The sequence below is a fragment of the Morus notabilis genome, unplaced genomic scaffold (assembly GCF_000414095.1).
Source record: "Morus notabilis unplaced genomic scaffold, ASM41409v2 Scaffold118, whole genome shotgun sequence".
In the NCBI taxonomy this organism is placed as follows: Eukaryota; Viridiplantae; Streptophyta; class Magnoliopsida; order Rosales; family Moraceae; genus Morus; species Morus notabilis.
Genome location: NW_010364457.1, coordinates 99,699 through 124,282, shown reverse-complemented (window position 1 = coordinate 124,282; position 24,584 = coordinate 99,699). Strand labels below are relative to the sequence as shown.

The 24,584-nt window shown below is 33.9% G+C and overlaps 1 protein-coding gene and 1 pseudogene across 1 annotated transcript; one reads left to right on the top strand and one right to left on the bottom strand.

The window, feature by feature from the left end:
- Window positions 1–420: 420 nt before the first annotated feature.
- Window positions 421–4,009, bottom strand: LOC21395298 (mitochondrial adenine nucleotide transporter ADNT1). The gene is made up of 8 exons (XM_010106681.2): window positions 3,682–4,009; window positions 2,910–2,958; window positions 2,480–2,643; window positions 2,286–2,323; window positions 1,807–1,919; window positions 1,562–1,675; window positions 978–1,322; window positions 421–872 (listed from the first exon to the last, which is right to left on the bottom strand). The coding sequence occupies exons 1-8, from the start codon at window positions 3,846–3,848 to the stop codon at window positions 789–791; spliced, it is 1,074 nt and encodes a 357-aa protein (XP_010104983.1). The 5' UTR covers window positions 3,849–4,009; the 3' UTR covers window positions 421–788.
- A 12,032-nt stretch (window positions 4,010–16,041) lies between these two features.
- LOC21395296 lies at window positions 16,042–17,529 on the top strand (annotated as a pseudogene).
- Window positions 17,530–24,584: the final 7,055 nt, after the last annotated feature.

Below are 24,584 nucleotides of genomic sequence, written 5' to 3'. Positions count from 1 at the left end.
AAGCAATGCTTCGATATACTATCTAAAAATATTAAACTCTTTAGTTTTAATTAAAAATAAAAAAGAAAAGGAAAGAAAAGAAAAAATACAATGATTGCAAGCGGGACCTAAATGGATAATATCTTGTTTTGTGGTATTCTTTGTTGCGTTCTTTTGTACAATATTTGGGGAATCATGTCATGTTAGTACCCATTTGAACAATATGGCCCACAATGCAACAAGCGGCTTCAGCCTATGATACCAAAAGTGTAAACTGAAAATGGAAAATCGCATAATATTTGTCGTTATAATGCCATTTCTCGATATGTCACAGAACTTAGATGAATGATGACATATTCCCAATCCCAAGGCAGTGAAATTAGTAATCATGAAAAATGTCTCACAATATATATCTGGGTTTTATCATGCTACGATTACTTTAGGTCACAAAAGCCAACCAAACGATGCACACATCATAAAGCAAAATATCAATATAAACGGTGGCCATAGAGAAACGACACTAGAAGAACACCAAAAAAGAGTATAAAATCGTGTTTCGTAAACCAGCTGCACATATATAATTAAGGATTTACTTTACATTCTTCTCGCAATCATTTCTTAAAGCTTACTTATTTCCATGATGCAAAAGCACAAGAATAGAAAGGCTAAAGATTTGCTCCAAAAGCATTTCGAAATTCGCTGCTATCTCAATATTAAAGAATCAGCAAATATACCTTCTCCTAATATCCCCTTCGTTTTGTCTAAAGAATTAGCAGAAAGATGAACAAGATATATAGAAGTCGTCTTGCTCAATCAGATATCCTCATCTCAACTCCAAGAATGTCCTTCACCACCTCATAAGTCACGAACGCAATGGCTATAGACGGGACCACCTGAAAAGAAGGGCAAGTATGAAAAGGCGGTTATAATTTTACAATCGTAATTGACAATTGCTCTTGTTTTTCTTTTTCTTTGCTGATCAGAGTCTAACTAGTCACCTTCACAGAATTAGGGACCAAGCCCTTGTAGAGCGCTCTGGCCCCCTCATGCCGAACTGTCTTCCTGAATGCATCAATCATCCCAGTATATTCGAGAGGTGCCTTACTTTTCCCGTCACCAGTCACAATTGAAGCAGCATCTTTCCAGCCCACCATCTGCATTCGCCGCCGGATAACATCAAGAGGGTAAGCAACCGTCTGGCCAACAGTTCCAGCTGCAGCTCCACATGCAAGCCTTGTTGTCACACTCAGCTCAGAATCCTCAACTAGTCCAAAAGGTCTAGCTTTAATCAACCAGTCTTTTAGAGATTCATAGACGGCAAAGTTGAGACCAACATAAGGTACCTGTTACACCACGAAATAATATCAAACCCTTTAAAACAACAACTTCTGCAGCTTTAGACACAAAATGACCAGAAAAATAAAATCTCTCGCAATAAATCAATGAACAAGTATTCCTCTGCGGACTTATTCCATCACTTGTGGAACGGAAACTATGAGTCCTTGAATCGATTTATTACTATTATTGGATTTTAATATTAAAAGTTAGGACATTCACAGAAATAGATAAGCATTTTACTTACAACTCCTATGACAGACGGTAGCCAGCCCTTGTATAAAGCGCGGGGCCCTTCTTCTCGGAGAACTGTTGTAAGGGCATGGAAGATTCCTCTGTACTGGCGAGGAGATTTCTCTGTCTGAATAACATTAGGTAGTGAGAAAGTTAATCCACCAAAACCAAAATGTCAAACAATCAAAGGAGCTCACACACAAAAAGAGTAAATCCAGAACCCATGTCAATTCAGACTTCAAAGAGTCTCAATGATACCTGAACAGTCAGTCGACCTCGTACCATGTCCATTGGGTAAGTTGCTGACATGGCAATAATTCCAGCACACGCACCAGCTCCAAGGCGTAAAAGAGGTGTCAGTTGAGCCTCTTCTGCAAGAGGCAAAGAAACAACCGGCCATCATCACAGCAGTCATTGTTATAATATTATTCTTTCTCCCTCATCCCCGAAAAATTAATTCCCTTAGACATAGAAGCAGATGAGGATAACACGACAAAAGTAAACAATTCCATGACACGAGAAAATATACTAATATATTCTGGGCTCACAATAAGAACTAGACCAAATGAATAAGGAAAGGAGAAAGCTTCTATGTGATGGACTCAGTGACACCAGTAAAGGTTGAAACAGATCAATGCTTATAAAATGACAATAGAACAAATTGACACATATAAAAATGAATCTAAGAAAACACACATATAACTCCTTATAAGATGAAATGAACACAGTCTTCATACCCTCTCCAGTTTGCTGTCGGTAAAGGCATAGAATACCCCTGTTCAACAAAAAGGTCGGAATGAAAATAAAAAATCAGTCTCAACAATAAAAATAGATATTTATTTCCAGAAATTGAATTCTTAAATCGTATAAATCCAGTATGAATAAGGTAACGTAGGTGGGAAAAAAATTAAAATGACGTGAAGAAGCTTACTTAGATGCCTGCTCGTAGCTATAGAATTTGACAGCAGAGTTTGGAACAATGCGAGCACAATTAGTTCCATTGCCTTTAAACATTCCTCTAACACCCTCAGTTTTCCATATATACTTCAAACCCTGAATCGTTCCACTGTATCTGATACTGTGAGGATTTTGGACCTGCGTGATACCAATGCAAACTATCAATCATCTACAAAAATGGACCTCATCTCTCATTCTATCCCAAATTTCAAACCCCAAAATACAACCCGTTGACTCATTGTGCTCAATGCAATAATCCGAACAATGAGTCTTAAGTCCCGCAGCTCCAGAGGTGGTGATTATTGGCATGCATTCTAGTAATTAGCGATCTTCCTTGTGTATCTTATAACTATTTTAGTAAAGGAAATCGCAATAAAACCACCAATCCAAAGAAGAAGGGGAACCTGGAGCAAAATTTTTAATCTTTCCAATGGAGCAACAGCAGAACGTGACCTACAGCAAGCAAGTCCGTGGACATTTATATCATATAATTACTAAATTGAAAAAAAAAAAAAATTGCTAATTACTACGGTACATAACATAAATGCAAGTTCTGGTCAATCGTCTAACATCCATTCAGAGTCAAGCATCTCATAAAGATAATAGTATCCCAATTAAGTCAGAAGAAAAAGCAGTAACACTAAGCCACATATTTTGGTGTATTTTATTCATCCAAAATAGTTGCAAAAATAACAGAAGACTCGGCAAATTCAATACAAAAAACGTCAGCCTGGTTCTTAGCACGTAATACAATGATACAAACTGCTAAAAATGGGATCTTATAACTAAAAAGTTCCATTATCTTATGCGATTAATAAGAAATTTGATCCATACACTGAATAAGAAAAGTCAAAGCGGCTAATAACCAGCGCTTTCTTCTGGCACAGACAAGTAAGGAATAAATTCTTCAATTATTCAAAAAGAACAAAAAATCAAATCTTTAACACAAAAATCTTAGATAACAGAATCAATAACACAAGGTCGAGAGAGAAATGAACCAAACAGTCGCAGAATTTACGTAAATCGCGAAGAAAAATCAGAACTTCACCTAAAATAGAGCACAAGAAAACTAATTCAAGAAAACGAGCATTTAAACAAATAGAACATGAAAAGAACAAAAACAGATCCAACAAGCAACAACTGAGAAGAACATTGGAAGCGTCGCTACGAACTTACACTCCGCCGGCGACTCCTCCGGCGACGAGAGACTTGCAGACGCTGAGGAAGACGTGGCTCGGAGCCTTGACTCCCTCGCTGGCGTGCTTCGCCTCCTCGGCGAGGTTAACGATCGTCGTGACCGCCGACTCGCTCGTCGTCTTCCCAACCACATCCTCCGACGCCATTTCCGAAAGTCAAAAGGATCGCCGGAACCCGCGGGTTGCCGATTCCCGGATGGCGGCGATCGACGGGCTTCCGCGGCAAATTTATCGGGGAGTACGCACTCGCATGCCTACCTACACTGTAGGGAGAAAGATGCTGTTTGGCTCGAGAGAAAATAACACACTTTCTGGAAAGGAAAATTGATTTTTGACCCTCAATAACTATTTTATATAAGCGAAGCGTCGTTTTCTCTATGTTTATTCGTGTTCCTTCTTTTTTCAAATTTCTTTTTTTATTTTGATGAATAAAATAATAATATTCGTGTGTGTCGTTAGTTGGTGGTTGGCTCCGAATTTTTAACACAACAAAAGTAGTTGTACATGATTCGCGCGTTTTGTTTGCGTGGTAAATTGGGGATTTTACTTTTTCCTACCTCTTCTTTTCTCAATTTCTTTAAAAAAAAAAAAAAAATCTCTCATCCTGTTTTTTCTTGTTTTTGTCCACTGACCATCTCTCTTTTTTTTTTTTTTTTTGAAAATTGTATTAATAGAATTTATATAGTTTCATCTATCTTGTATATATAATTCTATTTTGATTACTTGATGTGATTTTTATCATATAAAAAACATACATAGTAAAGTTAGAAAAAAAAATCATTCGAATGAACAAAAATTTTAATTTAATATGAATATTTTTTACTGTTGTTTTTTTTTTTTTTAATTTTTTTACTATTGTAATTGTTTTACAAAAAAAGCCAAATATTTCTTAACATGTTTTTTTCGTCGGAAATGAATCCCAAACATACTATTACTATGTCAAATAAATGTTAACGTCACTCTTTTGATCATTTTTTAGTTTCTACATTCATGTTTGACACTTAAAAAATTTTACTTGCATGGTATATTATTATTTTAATAGAAAACGAGATAATAGAGTTTACATGTCAAATAATGAATGTAAAAAGTGATAAAAGAGAGTAGCACAAAAATTAATGCTAATATTTTTCTGTTATGTTATTTTCCCTCCTTTTCCCATTAAATTAAATTCTTAATTTGTTTTCTTTTTCCTTTTTTCCCCCAAAATATCTCTAAGTTTTCCTTTTAATCGTTTATGCTTCCAACTTTTTGGTGTTTCCCATTAATTCATGTGGATACCTCAATTTTTAGATTACCGTCTGAGTATGCTTAGCATATTTTGGATAAGAATGTTATTTCCCACAAAAGGGGTTTATCCAGAAAAAAAACGTTGCATATTTTGGATAAGAATGTTATTTCCCATGAAAGGGGTTTATCCAGAAAAAAAACATCACTATCTAAGTGAAAGCTGAAAATTGAGGAAGTATATGATGCTTTTGGTCCACAGATTGTTCTTGAGATGTCCAAGCACCAAGGTCGATTTGGCATTTGGCCACGGTAATTTCAACATCAAAGAAATAAAATGGTCATCAAAAGATTCAAAACAAGTCATTGTCAAGATTTATCCATTTAGGTGAATAAATAAACGCTGGTCGCACACGTAACAGGGCAACAAATTTAGTCACCAGACAACCAAAAAAAAAAAAAAAAACAAATCACGCAATTAATTTATTGAAATTTTTATGATTGAAGTTTATTGAAATTTTAAGGGTTGGATATGAAATTTTTTTTTTATAAGATTCTATTTTGAATAATCAAATTTGTAGTTGGTTTCGTCAGATTTTCATTATAAAATAAAAAATATTTTAATTCAATTTTTGGTCGAACCTAACATTTAGATACATGCTTTATATATAATAGAGCATACCCTATTGAAATAAGCTCCATACATTTATATTCGGTTGTGATTATTTTTTATTATCGTGATTCTATACCTAGAGGGTTGTCGGGATCCGGTAGATCCGGCAGGTATGACGTGGTGAGAGTATGCACGTGTAAGTATTTAATTTGTTGGTGGCGGTTCTAACGTGACCGAAGTACTTAACGGGCCTTCGAAGTAGACAACGATGTTAGGACCTCTGACGGTAGTGTGGTTCGCTAAGGCCTAAATTAGGCTGAAGAACACATGCTCTAGGGCCCTCTTTGTTGCCAAAATCACGAAAAATGCTCCTGTAAAAAATGGTAGAAAATTCATAAAATAATAATGAAGAACTTCGCGAATGAAGAATGGTGAGAGAAGTGATCACGTAGTTGGTAGAGAAATGACTCGAGAGGTAGATAAAGCTTTTTGATGGAGAAGGGCTCCAAAAGTAGTTTTTAGGCCACTTTGGAGGCTTTAAGTATGTAGCTTCACTGGTGGATAAAGCGCTGATGGAGAAACGTGATATGGAGGAGTTTGATGAAAGAGCTTGGGAGAAATGTAGGTCACTCCAAGAGTGTGGAGACTGTTTGGAGCATTCCCTCCGACGGTCGACAAGAGTGGCTCTGAGGTTGGAGGCTTAAATACTACAGGAAAAGTGTAGAAGAAACTCTTGGACCACTCAGATGATGGTGGAAAAGGATTTGGAAAGTGTTCTTGAGGAGTTTTTAAGGAGGTCAACACTTAGAAACTATAAATTTCCTCAAGAACTTGAAGAAGACTCCAAGTCTTTATAGCAAAAGACTTGAAAAAGGCACTCAAAAGGAGATGTGTTTTTTATGTGCTGGTGTGTCCTTGGTCTCTTGTTGAAATGAGGAAGGTAAATGGGGTATTTATAGAAGGATATGAGAGTGCTTGACAATTGCTCTGACGGAAGCCTGAATACTCATTTTCGTTTTGGAGTAAGTATATCAGAGGCCTTTTTTGATTTGACAAAAAGATAGTTCAGAAATGGAACGAAAGACTTTAGAGTGGAAGAAATGGCGGCAAATGGCATTCCCATTCAGAGGAAAGGTGTCAAATCAAAGAGACTCATTAAAATGGGATGAAAAGTTTTTGAAAATTTGCTCAGGTGGCGTTCAAATGAAGTAAGGCATAAGTAATTCCGTTCGTAGCAAAATCTCAACTGTCTTGTTTGAGAAAGCAAAATGACACCTTAGAAGTGGAAATACTTGAAGGTCAAGTTCTAGATTTTGGTCTGACGCAATGTGATTTCAGACTTGAAATCTCCAAGAGTGTTTGACTCAATCAAGTGCTTCGAAGACTTTCTTTTTTGGGGGATTGATCGTGTGTCAGACCTTCGTCGGAGATTGTTTGTATGAGAATGACCAAGTAGCCATTATACTTGCTCTGACAACAAACTGCTCGGATACCAAGTTGCTCCAAATGGACAACTTGATACGAAGAAGAGTTGGGAAAGTATGCCAGGCACGGGGAGTGCTCCAAGAGGCATGTCTGATCATAAGAAAAGCCTCTGAATGAGCCAAAACTAATGGATTTCTCAAGCCTTTGAGTTAGAGAAACTTTTTGAAAGATCAGGCTTTGGTTTTGCGTCTTTCAAGGGCTGAAATAAAAGATTTTAGGCTTCCAAAGACAAGGAAAATACTTTTTTAGGTTGAATCCTTCATCACCCATTCATGCTTAATTTGACTAGTTCTGAAAAACCCCCCAAGCAAGTTTCAAATTGGGCAAATTAAGGACAAATGGGCCTACGTGATAACTCATGGCCTACCAAATCACAACCCACGAGAGTTTCTTGAGTGTGACTTAGATCTACAAAACAGGACCAATTACGTCGTCAGATGTAAAAGATTAGGCCTAGACTCATAATGAGCCTGATACGAATTTAGGTATCAATAAAGATTCAAGAGATTTATTGACACAATAAGAATAGATATAAACCGCCGTAAAATTGACAAAAAGTTAAGAATACAAATTTATTTTTCTATGAAACAAAACTACGGAATATACAAAATTATCAAGCAACAATTTCTCAAAAATAGTAATATTAAGAATTTATAGTGCATGGACACTTGAATTTTCCGCGACTTGACACTTTTGTCTATAAATTTTCATTTAGTAATTTATTTTATGAATTTCCAAAAGAAGAATAATCAAAGTTTAATTTGTTAATGGAGGTTAAACTTTGTGCGGATGAATATAATATTTCAGTTCATATCCCCCAAATTTTTTCATAATTTGTATTTTTAATACCTGAATTTGTACAAAATCACCTAGATTTAACTCCCGTTAACCATTGAAATTAATTTATGTTATTTTAAAAGTAGAATATTGAGGGAAAAATAAAATTTTGAAGGAGAGTGTCTAACTCCAAAAAGTTTAAGAGGAAGACAAGTGAGAACACTCTAATTAATTATAAATCCCTCCACCTTAATTATGAGTTGAGGGTTTCAGTCACTTAAGGTTTCAGTCACTTTAAGTCCGCTTAAAAATCATGGCATTATCTTCTCCTCTTATATTAAAAAAAAAAAAAATTAGAGGCCACATAAAATGCCAGAATCCTAGAATCAAAGCAAAAACGCTAAAATTTCCTAAAGATCAAGATATGTTTATTTAATAGATATCCAAAGAGAGAAGAAAATAGACAAGCACGTAATAATTTACATGCCAAGAAGGAAGAGCCTATAGAACTTTTTACCTCAACAACAAGATATGCTCTCTCTTTTCTCTTCTCGCATCGTTCCCACTATTTATGTTCTCACCCTTAAAATTGGTGAGAATAAAAGAGAATTAATATAAATTTTTAAGGTCATGTTCATTTCTCTGATTCAAGTATATAATTTGAGTTTTGCTACAGTGAAAAGCTCTCTGAACTAGTCACATCTAACTTTTTTGCTATAGTAAAAAAATTTTAACATAAAGTCACATCTCAACTCGAATTAAAGAGGACTATGATTTTCGTGGTTTTATAATAGTATTATGGTGACATGCACTAGATAGGAACCCAACATAGGAATAGTCATTTAGGAATAACTTTGTTGGATAGACGAGAGAGGTCATCATCTTCTATAGTTCCATTTCTAGAACATGCTTTACAAATTCACTTTTGTTTCTGCTTCATTTTTGGTAAAGAAATCCAGTTATACAAGTTCCTACTCTCCATTTATGCCGTACTATATTTCATAGGAACAAGTAAGACAAGCTTTGCTATAATTTGTGAATGAAGAATTTTGTCAATTGTTGCATTATGAGTGAAAGCCACCTAAACTAATGATTAAAGAAGGTCATTGTGGTAGTTGTAACTTGTAACTGACGCTAGCCTAATGTAGTTGCATTGTTCTCAAATGTCGTGCATGAAATCTCACACATTTTCACCAAAAAAAAAAAAAAAAAAAAAAAAACGATGGTGGTGTTTCTAAAAAAATTGTGAGAATTAGTTGGCAAATTTGACACCCAACTATCTTCTTTTAGTGTAAAAAAGAAAAGATAAGTTTTGAAAATATATCCCTCTTTTACAGAGTTCAGCTTTAAATTAGAGAAAGTTTCAAATTCTACTTTTTTAATACGTGACTTATTAAAAAGCATTCATTTAAAAAAAAAAACTCCACCTCTTAATTAGTTTTAATTTAAAAGATAAAAAAAAATATACGTTAATATTAAGGAATAGAAATAAAAATCAACTCTTTTTAAAAACAGAAATAGTAGAAAATAGGCTAATATGAAAAGCTTAAGAAAGTATATTGGTCAATTTTTAGTTATAAAAATTAATAGGTCATAACTTGTCAAATTATGGTTCATAACCAAATAAGTTATGGACAAACTTGTCAAGTTATGGTTCATAGCCAGACAAGTTATGGATAAAAATCGTGAATTATGGATAATAACTTGTCAAGTTATGATTCATAACCAGACAAGTTATGGACAAAACAGTAATTTAGCATATTTATTAACTTATGTAAATTATTAACCTATTAATTTTAATTCATCTAAAATCTTGACATATTTCTCTCTTTCTCCCTTTTAAAAATCTCTCTCAAATTATGGAAGCCCATTTTTATTTTGACTAGGCTAAAGATGGGCCTAAAATTATCCAGCTACTGACTCACAGTTGATATCCCGCCACACGGTCCATGGTTATTTACAAGAAAACTTTGAAAGTAACTTGACATCATTGCCAATATTTTCATGGCCTGAGAAATTTTGATTAAACACTTTGAAAACTCAGAAAAGTGGCAAATCAAAGTGGGATATTGAGGAGAAAGGTACAGCAATGAGGAGCACTAAAATATCCCCTGGCCAAATCAAAACTAATGTTCAGAAGCCACCACCCACAGAACACCCTTCATGAAGAGACACAAAACCGTCTAGCCAATGGAGCGCCAAGCTTGTAGATTGCTGATTTTTAGTCCATTCATCATGACAATGTTCTAGGACTAAAAATCTCTATAAGTTAATTATTTTTCTGTGGTAACAGGTAAATCATACTCTTTAGTACCTAAAATATTTAACTTATTTTTCTGTGGTAACAGGTAAATCAGACTTTTTTTACAAAGTTCAATAGTACCTAAAATATTATAACTCCATGTGTGCAAAGCTGATTTGCCGAGTGTCTTGTGGATGAACAATATTTAGTTGTAAAGTTGATCAAGGAATCTCTTCTATATAAGAATTTTTTTAGTGACATTATGTCAATAGTTCACCAACAAATTATATAGAGTTCTAGCTAGGGAAAACTTTTTATTTTTTCCTTTATGATAATTAGGCAAGATCAAAGACCATTTGGAGATGAAAAAATGAAGAAACTAGGAGAGGAAAATCATCTAGCTGTTGTTGCCATATGGGACTGTGGAAGTCCTTTGTATGATTCTTATGAATTGGCTTCTCTCGGTCATCTCCTTGACCGCCATACCATGGCCTCACCATTTTTTTGTCGCTCTTCTTGGTTTTCGATCCCAACAAGCGTTTTGGATCAAATCATGGCCGTAGGATGAGGAGAGAAGATGATCATCATCAAGAAGGTGGATTCATCACCAAGTTTGGAGGGTTCACTAATCTGTTGAAGACTAAGAGGATCACCCGCAGAAATAACATTGAGAAAGCCAAGGGGTTGAGCGGACTAAATGGGTTTTTTTCTTCTTTCTTTTTTCATGTAAGAAATAGTAGAATAGTGAAGAAACTGTGGTCTCGTTCATATCACCGATTCGAGTTTAAAATTTGAGTTTTGTTACAGTAAAAAGCTCTCAAAAACAGTCACATCTAACTTTTTTGCTATAGTAAAAAGCTCTAACATAAAATCACATCTAAACTCGAATCAGCGAACTAAACGGCACTTAGAGTTGGCTCATTACTTTAAGTCTTATACCAAGTACTTGAAATCTGTTTTATTTTCTATAGAAAGATGTGAAGTACATGTTTAGTTGTTTTTCAGATTAACTTGGAAAAAGCCAGGGGCCTAATAAAGAAGTCTGTTCATATTTAGGAGTTTCCTAATAATTCTCATCCTAGTATGTTCTTATTCTTTGGTTTTTGTCTGTATATATGGCAACTTTTATAGCATATAAAACAAATATTTGTATCATAAGTGGATGCTTCAGAAGCTATTTTAAGTATTTTAATTGATTTTCATCTCATGGGAAATATGCTGATATGAATCCTCTGTCTATGGCAAAAAGAGTGAGAAAAGCCATTAGCAGTCTCAGATTACAAGCCAGCTTAAGGTTCAGGATGATGAATCTATTTTCGGTTTGAGCCCAGTTTATATATTCCATTGGATATTTATAAGCTTCCTTTTTTTTTTTTGGTTTTGTATTTTAAGTCTTCCACCTTTATGCCATGATCAAGTTATCGAAAAATATGATGATTAACTAATAAAATCAACCACTACTGTGGAAACGACAATATTTTATAAAATCACAACATTTTGTACAAAACAAAAATAATACGAAAACGACAATATTTTCATATACTGTCACCTAAAAACGACAACGACTTTAAAATGAGGAAATATTTATAAACGGCGGACAATAAATATTAGAAACGAAGTCATTTGAAAAACCGATGATGACTACCTTTAAAAGAGAGACGTATCATCATCAATTCGTCACGCCTGACAACTTATAATTTCGAAAACAACAATAATTTGAGAAGCAAAAAATTGAGCGGGAGGAGATGACAAGGCTTTCGACAAACGATGAGTTTTGCACAAAAGATATGACTAAGGAAACGACAAGTTCTCATGTAAATGAAAATAAACAATTACCAACATTTTAAGCAAAGGACAACGACTGATAGACGATTAAGCGACAAAACAAGTTGAGTTTACAAATGACAATTTCTCTGTAGACAAAAAAGAACATTTTTTCCTTCCAAAAAAAAAAAAAAAGCTTTACGAGCACACTATATAAATGGCTCTCGATCCAAATGACGTGACTTTAGAAAAGAACATATCATTCCTTCTTAATGGACAGAAAATCTTAAAAAACGACGTCATATATTAAACTGTACAACGAATTTAAATCAAGATAGCTTCTTTTAAATGTTTTATGATCACCACCTCAAGCGACGCAGCAAGAAGCTATAAAACAACCAGATAAATGTAAGGGCTCTTAAGCCATAAGGCAACGACAGTCAAAACAACTAAAGCAAGTTCAAAGCGGCAAGAACTAAAACTCCGCAAAACACAAGGCAGCGACAACAACTAACATAGAGGGACATTCAAAACGACAACTAATGCAAACTAACATAAGAAACTTCAAAACGACAAGTAGCAGAAGCATCGTAATACAAGGCCATTTGAGGCCAACTGATTGTTTTTTTTAACCCAAGAACTTTTTGTTTTTCCTCCAACAAGACTATCGTGACTCTCTTCTTGTCTCGTTTGTCAGCAGCTAGGAATTATAATCACTATCATCAGTTTAAAATTAGAACACAGTTACCTCTTCTGCGCGCAATATCCAGTACTGGTCGTTAATATTCTCGATTTTTTCATTGAGCGGAAAAATCTGTGGGCAAATAATAGAAGAATAATTAGAATTTTATAGAACTTCAAACTAACAGGTTGCATTTAAATAAATCTTCAGAAAGTGCCGGGAGCATCAGCATCCAGCTACAAATGAGCTCGGATCATTGTACAGGATACTCCACAGATTTGGAGTAATCAAAGAATCTTAATTGTATAGAAAACAAGCTGATTTAATATGCATTTACCACAAAAGATAAAAGAAAGGAAATCCACCAATTAAAGTCCTAGGGTATCTAGGGATCATACAGAAGAAATCCATCTTTGCGAGTAATCTTATTGATAGGAAAGCTTCAACGAAAATTTATCCAATACCTTGTAGATCTTGTTGTAGAAAACCTCGATCAATTTGATTTCTCATTAGGATGAGACAACTCCACCTGTTTCCAATAAGAAGGAAAAAAAAGCATTATTTTTCTCAATTGAGATATAACTAGAAATTTATGGAAAAGACATCCACAAATATAAACAAAGGGAAAATGAGAGTAACAATGAAAATCTCTCAATTTATTATTTGCAACCAAACTTTTAAACTGTTTTTGCGATACTCACCGTCCCAAACCCAAGCCCCACGCGACCCAACAGCATATTGTTTGACTCAGTGGACACTTTTCTTTTTAAAAAAGAAAATCCTCATCACAATATTTGGGAATGATTTCTCATGATCAGTTGCAGAAAGACCCTAGAACTTTGAAAAGATTTCAGTTTGGAAGCGCAAAAGTCACAAAGAGACTTTACCTTCTCTTTAAGGCCATTGATCACGTCACCTATAGTACTCTACTTTGGCAATCGAACGGTATGAATCACGACATGAGAACAGAAAAATGAAGATCTATAATAACCTGAAAAAATATCAAAACTGGCAACACTTCCATTGTAATTTAATAAGATGTAATGTAATCAGAACTCACTTCATCCTTGGTAGCTTGAACTCTTAAGGCCTTGCAGATCTGGAAGAGGGATATCCAAAATTTCATAATAGAGAATATCAGAAGTCTGAATAAATAAAGAATACATTTTAAACGAAATCTGGAAACAAATGAACAGACAAAAAAACAAAGAAAAGAGAAGATATCAACAGTGGGAAACAAAGACCTGATCATTGTGCACCAGCATGTCAAGACAAATGTTCTACTCCTCGAAACTAGATCGGTTGACGTTTAGGTTGCTGGGAGTAACAGTTGTGAGATGTGAGCCTGATTTTTGAAGGATCATGCAACCCAAGATGTTGAGCAACTCTCTCAACAACATCATCATAGGTGTCAAGCTTTGACCTAAACAGAAGAAAGTATACCAAGGAATTTTCTATCTGAGACAATCAAAATTAATCACCCACAAAATATAACTCTAGAATGCTGCTTATGAGGAACTTACAATTCGAGACAGAACTCATCCTCCTCCGGTTTCTCCAGATGATGAAAGCGAACAACCTAACCAACATATAATTGAATAAAAAAGAGAGAAGCATGATAATATGATCAAATACTTGTAATTAATCAACAAAAGCTCAAGATGCCAGCATTTCCTTTCCTCCCCCGTTCATGTACGGAAGTATATATTCCACCTCAAATTCATGTGTGTGACTGCATGCGTTCAATTTTTGAACAATGTACCATAACAAATGAAGAAGAAAATGCGACAATCCATGAACCCTTACATTCTTAAGTTTTAGAAATGAAGGGGGAGCAGATAAACCCATATGCCAAGGAGTGTTTATCTTATAGATTTTCTGAAACTTCAAACTGTTACAGGTATGAATGTCTTACAAAAGAACTGAAGATCAACTATTATATGTGATAGTGTTGAATTACAAATAAAATGACACCGCAGTTAGACAAAGAAAAAAAAAAAAAAAAAAAAAACCTTGCAGATACGCACACACACTCTGAAGAAACATCGATACCAATCTTCAATTAACGGAAAACCTTGAATATATTGAAACGCACGCACACATGTGCATGCACACAAACGAAAAGTAAAAAAAAAAAGAAGAGCCAGACAATAACCTCAAAAAGTTCAATTTATTCATCAACACTAAAGCCAGCCATTTCATTTAACTTTGTCAATATCTCAGCAGGCATTCCAGTTTCCCTCACAAACAGCCTCCCGACGTACCTGATGCGTGAAAGAAATAATGAGTATGCATGCAACTCAAATTTTAGGGAAGGGAGGCAAAAGGATTTAGACTTTGAAGCACGATGGTACAAATTTTCTATTGATGACGACAATGCAATATTTATACATGAGTAAAGAGAATCTTAATCTAACTCAAATAACTTAAACTAAGGACTTAGCTTCTAATAATTAATAATTAAAAAAAAAAAACTCAAACTTTAAACTAAAAGATAATCACTAATCTAATCTCTAAATACTAGGGATAAGTCAAATACAAATTAATTTATCTACTTCTTTATCAAATTAATTAAAAATTCTGTTGGTATTTTTATTGAGATTTTAATTTGGTGCAAAAGTTAATAAATTCATGCAAACACAAGCTTGTCTGCAGATATGTAAATATTTCACAATGAATCTGCACCACATTGGCTTGTTTCTTGCCGGCAGTTTCCTGTTTCATGAAAGTTGCATAAATAAACAAGAGCTAATAATAAGAAGGAAAAACTCTCGCCTAAGTAGAGAGGACCAAAACCTCATTTGCTTTGTCGCTAATGTATTAACTTAACATTCACTGTTTTGTTTTGAAATCTCATTGAGGATTCTCTAATAGGAAAAAAAAAAATACAGTTCCCACTATTCAAATCACAACAGAATCGTATCACAATAAAAATACCAAATACGAATTCAACAAAATCCGAAAATTATTTGATGGCCTAGAACCAATAGGGTGCTTTTTCATGCTCGACCAAAGAATTCTCTTATTCTTGTACTTGTTCATTATCAACTGTTTCTACAGTTTTGTGATCCTCATTCCCCATCATTACTCACCCGACATTTCAGAGCCAGAGGCATGAGAAACGATAACCGAGGCAAGTATCTGTGCTTTACCAGCTTCTTTATCCCATTTGATCCTGAAAACAAACACCAATAACAGAACTAGACAAGCAGCAACCCCTATTAATAACCCTGTCAATAATCCACCGTGCCCAAGCCCAACCTTAAAGGCAAAAACCACCCCTAAAGGCAAAGCCAGGAGATAAAACCCTTGCGTACATAGTCAGCCATGGCCTAGCTGTTCCCCTAACAATTCCTCCACAAACTGTTAAAGGGAAATTCATCATTTCAATCAAAGCCATCAACAACAACATCTTCTTCACGCCTCTTATAATCCCCTTGTTATTATTATTCATAATAATTCCCTAATTTCTCCATTATTAATTGTTTAATTTCTTGTCTCTCTTTTTTTCACCTTTTTTAGCTGCTTCATTCCTCTTTCTTCTCCTGTCAGCACAGCAGCAATGGGTGAAGAAGCGGGTTTTATGTTTATGGTTAACCGGACGATTGGAAGCGTGTTATGTTGTAGATGTGGTATTCGAATGGCGCCAAATGCTGCCAATATGTGTGTTAAGTGTTTGTCATCTGAAGTTGACATCACACAAGGGTTGCAAAAGCGTGTTAGCATAAACCATTGCCCCATGTGTGACCTCTACTTGAAGGTGCCAGGTATCTGGGTTAAAGCCCCGCTGGAATCGAGAGAGCTCTTACAGTTTTGTGTTAAGAGATTGAAGAACATGAACAAGGTCAGATTGGTGGGTGCTGAGTTTATTTGGACCGAACCTCATTCCAAGAGAATCAAGCTCAGATTGACAGTGCAGAAAGAAGTTCTTAACGGAGCGGTACTCGAGCAATCTTATGTCGTGGAATTTGTTCAGGAAGAGCACATGTGTAGATCTTGTTCGAGGATTCAGGCCAACCCTGATCAGTGGGTAGCAACCGTGCAACTCCGCCAACGTGTGCCTCACAAGCGTACACTCTTTTGTTTGGAGCAGCTGATTTTGAGGCATGGTGCTGCTAACTCAGTCATAGAGATTAGGCAGAAGGATGGCGGTATGGACTTCCTTTTCGCTAATCGGAGCCATGCTTTGAAATTTATGGAATTCGTGGGCAAAGTTGCTCCAATAAAACGTGATCATAAAGAAAATGTGGAGCGTGTATCTCATGATACTAAGAATAATAGCTCCACTAACAAGTATGTCTTCCCTGTGGAAATATCTCCTATATGCCGAGAGGACTTGATCTATCTTCCTCCTAGTGTTGCACTACGTCTGGGAAATCTTGGCCCTCTGGTTATTTGCACTAAAGTAACCAACAACATTGCTTTGCTTGACCCTAGGACCCTGAGGAAATGCGTCCTGAACACGAATCAGAGTTGGAGTTCTCTCTTAGAGCCCCTACTCTCGAGCAGGCGGCTTGTGAAATACGTTATCTTGGATGTGGAGAAGGTTCGATCTGAAGATCACAGCAGTGGCTCAAGATATGCATTAGCGGGTGCACGCGTTGTTCGTGTATCTGATTCCGAGAAGACAACTTTCTCTACAAGAACCCATCTGGGCCATCTCTTAAACCCTGGTGATCATGCTCTTGGTTATGATCTTTATGGAGCTAACATCAATAATATTGAATTAGACAAGTACAAGGGACGTGGCCTACAAGAAGTGATTCTCATAAAGAAGTGCTATGAAGAAAAACGCCAGACGAAGCGGGAGAAAGCTGAGAAAGATGAGATGAACTCGGAGTATTAACAGTTCTTGAAAGACCTGGAAGAGGATCCTGATTCGAGGTTCAACATATCATTGTACCGTAATAGAGGATGCCAGTCACCAGAGATGGCCCCTATTACCGATGGCGAGGATGTCCCCTCAATTCCGCTGGAAGAAATGCTTGATGATCTTGATTTAAGTGAGGATGAAGATGGGGACAGCAACATGAGGGACTGAGTACCTGCCAGCTGTTTATTCTAGTTTTACTCGAAAGTTCAGGATTTTGATTGTTTGTTTTCTTTTATGCTGTCTCTGTGGAGTCTTGTTTTGGTTTAAGTTCAGGATTTTGCTTTTCGTTCAGATACATGGAACTGTCTCCACGCCATTAAAGTTGTTGAGAAAGTTGAAGTTATGGAGTAGAAGCAGCCATGCATGGAATCAAATTTATTTTGCTTTCTTTGTGTATTTTTGGTGCTGCAAATTCTCTTCCGTATTTCACCCTATTCATTGATCAGTTCTTCGGTAGTATAGATTATGATGTTAGTCCAAATCTGTGGCATGTATATCTGTCTAGCTGTGAACTCGTAGTTTCCGATGGCGAAATTATTTTGCCTTGCATGAATGGCTGGTGCTGATCAACTTTCTCGTGCATAGTCATCCCATGATAACCACAGTCACTGGTGTCGAGATGTTCAAGAAAATCCGGGACAAGTAAGCTATTGATTAAAGTAGTAATTTAACAAAAGTTTTCTTCTTTGAGGCCTAAATGTCTCCTGCTTTTTGTTCATTTTGGTATCGTAGAGAAAATCCGGTGATCATAAGTTTTTCTTGTTTGGCTAAAGATTTTTCAATTTTGTACTACCCTCAAGAGGTTCTCTACCTTGTTCAACTTTTTTGGTTCCTTCGGTGGTTATAGAATATATGCATTAGTCATTTGTTTTTAATCCAAATTGCATCTGATTTGCACTTGAGAATTGAATGAACAAGTCTTGACTTTTTCCGTGAGTTTGAACTGGTTTAAAGGATGTATTCGTAATAGAAAAAGTTAGATGTGATGTTTAACAAGTCTTGACTTTTTCCGTGAGTTTGAACTGGTTTAAAGGATGTATTTGTAATAGAAAAAATTAGATGTGATGTTCTCATGAAGCTTTTCAACATCAAATTCCTCAAAAACCAATACAATGAAATTTTATGAAAGAATTAAGACACCTAGAAGAATTTACTCATTCATAAAGTTTTAAAATACATTTTTTAGGCGCGTTTAGAACTCGTTTTAAAATGATTCTGTTATCAATACAAGAGTAAAAATGAGATTATTTTGATAATCATTCTAAAACTGATTTTGAAATTGCATTTAATTGGTTTTTTAAGAGATTATTTTTAATATAATAAAAAAATAAAATCGTGTTTAGTTGTAATTATTAATTAATATATTATAACATTATTGATAAGTACTATAATAAAGAAAATAAAAAATAAAAAATAACTTTTAATTGTTATTTAGTTTCTTCAAAAAAACCATTCTCATTATTTTTTATTTTTATTTTTATTTTCATTCTCAATACATCTACTGAAAAAACTTTGTTTCGTTTTCAATTTCATTTTTTTCTTCTAAAAAACGTGAAAGATGTTCTTGGAAACACTTACAAACACGCACGTACAAGTTCTCATCTAAATGAAAATAAACAATTACCAAAATTTTAAGAAAAAGACAACGACTGGTGGTAGACGATTAAGCGACAAAACAAGTTGAGTTTACAAATGAAAATTTCTCTGTAGACAAAAAAGAACATTTTTTTCTTCCAAAAAAAAAAAAAAGTTTTACGACCACACTATATAAATGGCTCTCGATCCAAACGACATGACTTTAGAAAAGAATATCATCCCTTCTTAATGGACATAAAATCTTAAAAAACGACGTCATATATTAAACTGGACAACAAATTTAAATCAAGATAACTTACTTTTAATGTTTTATGATAACGACGCAGCAAGATGCCATAAAACAACCAGATAAATGTAAGGGCTCTTAAGCCATAAGGCAACGACAATCAAAACAACCAAAGCAAGCTCAAAGCGGCAAGAACTAAAACTCCGCATAACACAAGGCAGCGACAACAACTAACATAGAGGGGCATTCAAAACGACAACTAATGCAAACTAACGTAAGAAACTTCAAAACGACAGGTAGCAGAAGCATTGTAATACAAGGCCATTTGAGGCCAACTGATTTTTTTTTTTTTTTTGTTTTTTACGTAACAACTTTTTAGCCCCCATTCACTTCGCACATGAGTTGAGATGTGATTTTATGTGATAATTTTTTATTATAATAAAAAAAATTAAATATGATTTTTTATGAAAGTTTTTAACTGTAATAAAATTAGAATTAAAATTTTAAATTGATAAAATAAATATGACTTAATTTCTTCCAAAAAAAAAAAAAAAAGTTTTACGACCACACTATATAAATGGCTCTCGATCCAAACGACATGACTTTAGAAAAGAATATCATCCCTTCTTAATGGACATAAAATCTTAAAAAACGACGTCATATAGTAAACTGGACAACAAATTTAAATCAAGATAACTTCTTTTTAATGTTTTATGATCACGACGCAGCAAGATGCTATAAAACAACCAGATAAATGTAAGGGCTCTTAAGCCATAAGGCAACGACAATCAAAACAACCAAAGCAAGCTCAAAGCGGCAAGAACTAAAACTCCGCATAACACAAGGCAGCGACAACAACTAACATAGAGGGGCATTCAAAACGACAACTAATGCAAACTAACGTAAGAAACTGCAAAACGACAGGTAGCAGAAGCATCGTAATACAAGGCCATTTGAGGCCAACTGATTGTTTTTTTTTTTTTTTTTTTTACGTAACAACTTTTTAGCCCCATTCACTTCGCATATGAGTTGAGATGAGATGTGATTTTATGTGATAATTTTTTATTATAATAAAACAAATTAAATATGACTTTTTATAAAAAAATTTAACTGTAATAAAATTAGAATTAAAAATTTAAATTGATAAAATAAACATGACTTAATATTATCTTGACTCTCTTCTTGTCTTGTTTGTCAGCAGCTAGGAATTAATGAAGCATCATCATGTACTTAATCTTAATGTGTCAATGCTAAGTCAACCACCTACAAATTTTCAACCAACTTGTAAAAAAGATAAATAATAAATAAGGAGCTTTCTACACTAAACACTCGATAAACGGTAGTGTTTGTTTTTTAACATTAAATTTAATCAGAATCACTTGAAATATATAAAATTGATAAAACTTGATAAAATATGACAGTTTAAACTTTCTTTTTTTATACATAACCTACTGAAATTCAAAATTATATAAATAATGACATAAAGATGTTCACTATAAATGCTTGCCTTTTGTCAATTTCTATCGGATGACAGCTCTTTTGCTGGCTTTTTAGCTGGAAGACGGTTTGCAAGGGCCCATCTCATCTGCGTTCTCATGGCACGGCAAATAACTCAGGCTTAGTTAACTTCACAGATTCGAGTTTTTAATTCGAGTTAAGATGTGATATTTTTTTAGAGTTTTTCACTGTAGCAGAAAAAGTTGATGTGATATTTTTTAAAAATTTTTTACTGTAAAAACTTAAACTGAAAACTCAAATCAGTAAAATAAATGAGGCTTCAGTGTCTGTCTTCTCATGGGGTCATTAATTAATAGCAGGAATACTTCTATTTTTGGCACACAGGCTTAAAGCGTGTCTACTCAACCGCGTGTATATATACTGTATTTATATATACATGAATTAGTCCAAGTGTATTTTTAGAGTAACAAAGCACATTATTAACGCAATTTATACAATTTTGAGCAAATGACCTATCATTACACAGGTATCGCTAAAATAAAACTGTCATTCGTGTGATAAAAAGTATAAGTGATGCAACTTCGACATAAAGAACTATATATGACAACGCCAAATTATGAATATGAAAATTAAGGTCGATCATCAAGATAATAATTAAGCTTCACCACTTGTCAAATTTATTTGACGGTCCGAAAGTGAAGGAAAACAATATCATGACGCACGTGAGACTTTTGATGTTTTATGTATCCAAATAGAGATTGTGTGTGAAGGGGCATAGCCATGCCCAAATAGTACCCGAATACTCTTATAGCATGTTTACTTATAAGGAATGAGGATTGAAAATCGGAATCAACTTTATATTTACTTATTAATTCTTATCTTAGAATGAGAGTGAAAATGTGTGGGTCTCACACTAATTTATAATTGAAGAATGAGATTGGCACTACTCCCACCCCCACCGGATTGGCACTCTCAATTCTAATAGTAAATATTAATTACAATTTTACCCTTAATTTTACTAATAACAAATTTGTGAATAAAAAAGAAAAAAGTAAAAAATTGAAAAGTACCCTAATTTACTTTCACACCTCTCATATCTTCTTACTCATTTCTTCTGATATTTTTTTTTCTTTTCTTTCTTTCTTACTAGTGCCATGGATGAATTCATATCAATGCAAATAATTAAATGAAACTAAAATAGTTTTTTTTTTCATGCTTATAATTTGATTCTTGTGTTATGCCTATTGCTTTTCATTTTTCAATCTTTATCCTAAGCTGATTTTTATTTTTTAAAATATGCAATGCAATGCTAAATCTAATTTTATATGTTGATAATGTAGAGTAACCATATCTCCACTTTTAGCATGAAAGAAGAGAGTGATTAACAAAATTTAATTACTAATTAGTTATCCTAATTTAGATGATTAATTAGGTATGATTAAAAAAATCTAATTACTAATTAGTTATCTTAATATTAAGATAGTTAGCATAATATATAATTTATTTTTTTAAGTTCAACACACAAAATCTACTAATAGGGTAACTGAGTAAGTAAATTTATAACAGTTTATTCTTATTCTGGGCGTAAGTAAACGCGTGAATGAGATCGGGCCTGATTCCGACTCCGATTCCTGGAACCTAAGTAAACAGCTTATTCTGACTCTGATTCTTGACTCTGATTCTTGTCCACTTCAAATCTTATCCACTCTGATTCATGTTCACTCTGATTATGGATAAATAAACATGCCATTAAATTGATATCTATCGTAAGTGGCCGGTTGGTTTGGGATATAAGAAGGTTCTAGATTGATATATATTGAAAAGTAGAATAATGGGGTTAGGAATGTTAAGAGCGTAAAAAAAAAATGGTTATAATTGAGGTAGTGAAGACTGATTCGGGAAAAATAAAATAAAATAAAATAAAAAAGTGTAATTCCCAATCATAAGGACTTTTGGGATTCCATTGCTTTATAATAAATTTCACACGTTTATAGTGTATCTCATTCATGAATTAGACTAGAAGAACCAGCCAAATGGGTGTCATCATTGTGCGACAAAGTTTAAAATTAATGAGCTCCATTTGGGCAATAACAGTATTTGGCATAGTCAAAGCATCACAGTTATTACAAATGGAATAAACTAAGAACAACACATAATATAGTATTACAAAAAGTATTTGTTTGCTAAGTGACATCCACTAGCTAATTAATACAGCTAAAAGTGGACGTTTAGTTCATGAATTCAGAATCATGATTTAGAACTATTTTCGTTTTACGTGTGTTTTTTATGAGAGAAAAATATTTTAGAGAATCATGAATCATGATTCAAAATTAAGGACGAATACAAAAAATAAACATCTCATTAATTAAGCTTCACGACTTGTCAAATTTATTTAACGGCGTCAGAAAAGTGAAGGAAAACAATATCATGACGCACGTGAGGCTTTTCTTAATCATTGTTTGATGTTTCCTGTATCCAAATAGAGATTGTGTGTGAAGGGGCATAGCCATGCCCAAATAGTATCCTGATACTCTTATGACATGTTTACTTATGGGGAATGGGAATTGGGAATCAGAATCAACCTCATATTTTTTTACTCATTTTTATCTTGAAATGAGAGTGAAAATGTGTGAATCTCACACCAATTTAAGAATGAGAAATGAGATTGGTACTTCCCTCACCCCCACCGGATTGACACTCTCAACCTAATAGTAAATATTAATTAAGATTTATCCTTAATTCTACTAATAACAAATTTGTGAATAGAAAATAAAAAAATTGAAAAATGTCCTAATTTACTTTCACGCCTCTCGTATCTCCTTGCTCACTTCATTTGATATTTTTCTTTTCTTTTCTTTCTTTCTTACTAGTGTCATGGACGAATTCATATCAATGCAAATAATTAAATGAAACTAAAATAGTTTTTTTTTCATGCTTATAATTTGATTCTTGTGTTATGCCTATTGCTTTTCATTTTTCAATCTATATCCTAAGCTGATTTTTGTTTTTTTATAATATGCAGTGCAATGCTAAATCTAATTTCATATGTTGATAATGTAGAGTAACCATGTCTCAACTTTTAGCACGAAAGAAGAGAGTAATTAACAAAATCTAATTACTAATTAGTTATCCTAATTTATAGGATTAATTAGGTGTGATTTAAAAAATCTAATTACTAATTAGTTATCTTAATATTAATATAGTTAGCATAATATACAATTTTTTTTTTAAATTCAACACATAAAAATCTACTAAGAGGATATGTAAGTAAATTTATAATAGTTTATTCTGATTTTGGGCCTAAGTAAACGCATGAATGGGATCGAGACTGATTCTGACTACGATTCCTGAAATCTAAGACCTCGTTCACTTCACAGATTTGAATTTTCAATTCGAGCTAAGATGTGACATTTTCTGAAAACTTTTTATTGTAGCAGAAAAAGTTAGATGTGACATTTTTTGAGAACTTTTTACTGTAAAAACCTAAAACTGAAAACTCGAATCAGTAAAATGAACGAGACTTAAATAAACTTCTGAGAACTTTTTACTGTAAAAACCTAAAACTGAAAACTCGAATCAGTAAAATGAACGAGACTTAAATAAATAGCTTATTTTGATTCTGATTTTTGACTCCGATTTGTGTCCACTCCAAATCTTATTCACTCTAATTACGAATAAATAAACATGCCGTTAAATTGATATATCTATCATAAGTGGCCAGTTGTTTTGGCATATAAGAAGGTTCTAGATTGATATATATTGAAAAGTAGAATAATGGGGTTAGGAATGTTAAGAGCGTTAAAAAAATGGTTATAATTGAGGTAGTGAAGACTGATTCAGGAAAAATAAAATAAAATAAAATAAAAAAGTGTAATTCCCAATCATAAGGACTTTTGGGATTCCATTGCTTTATAATAAATTTCACACGTTTATATTGTATCTC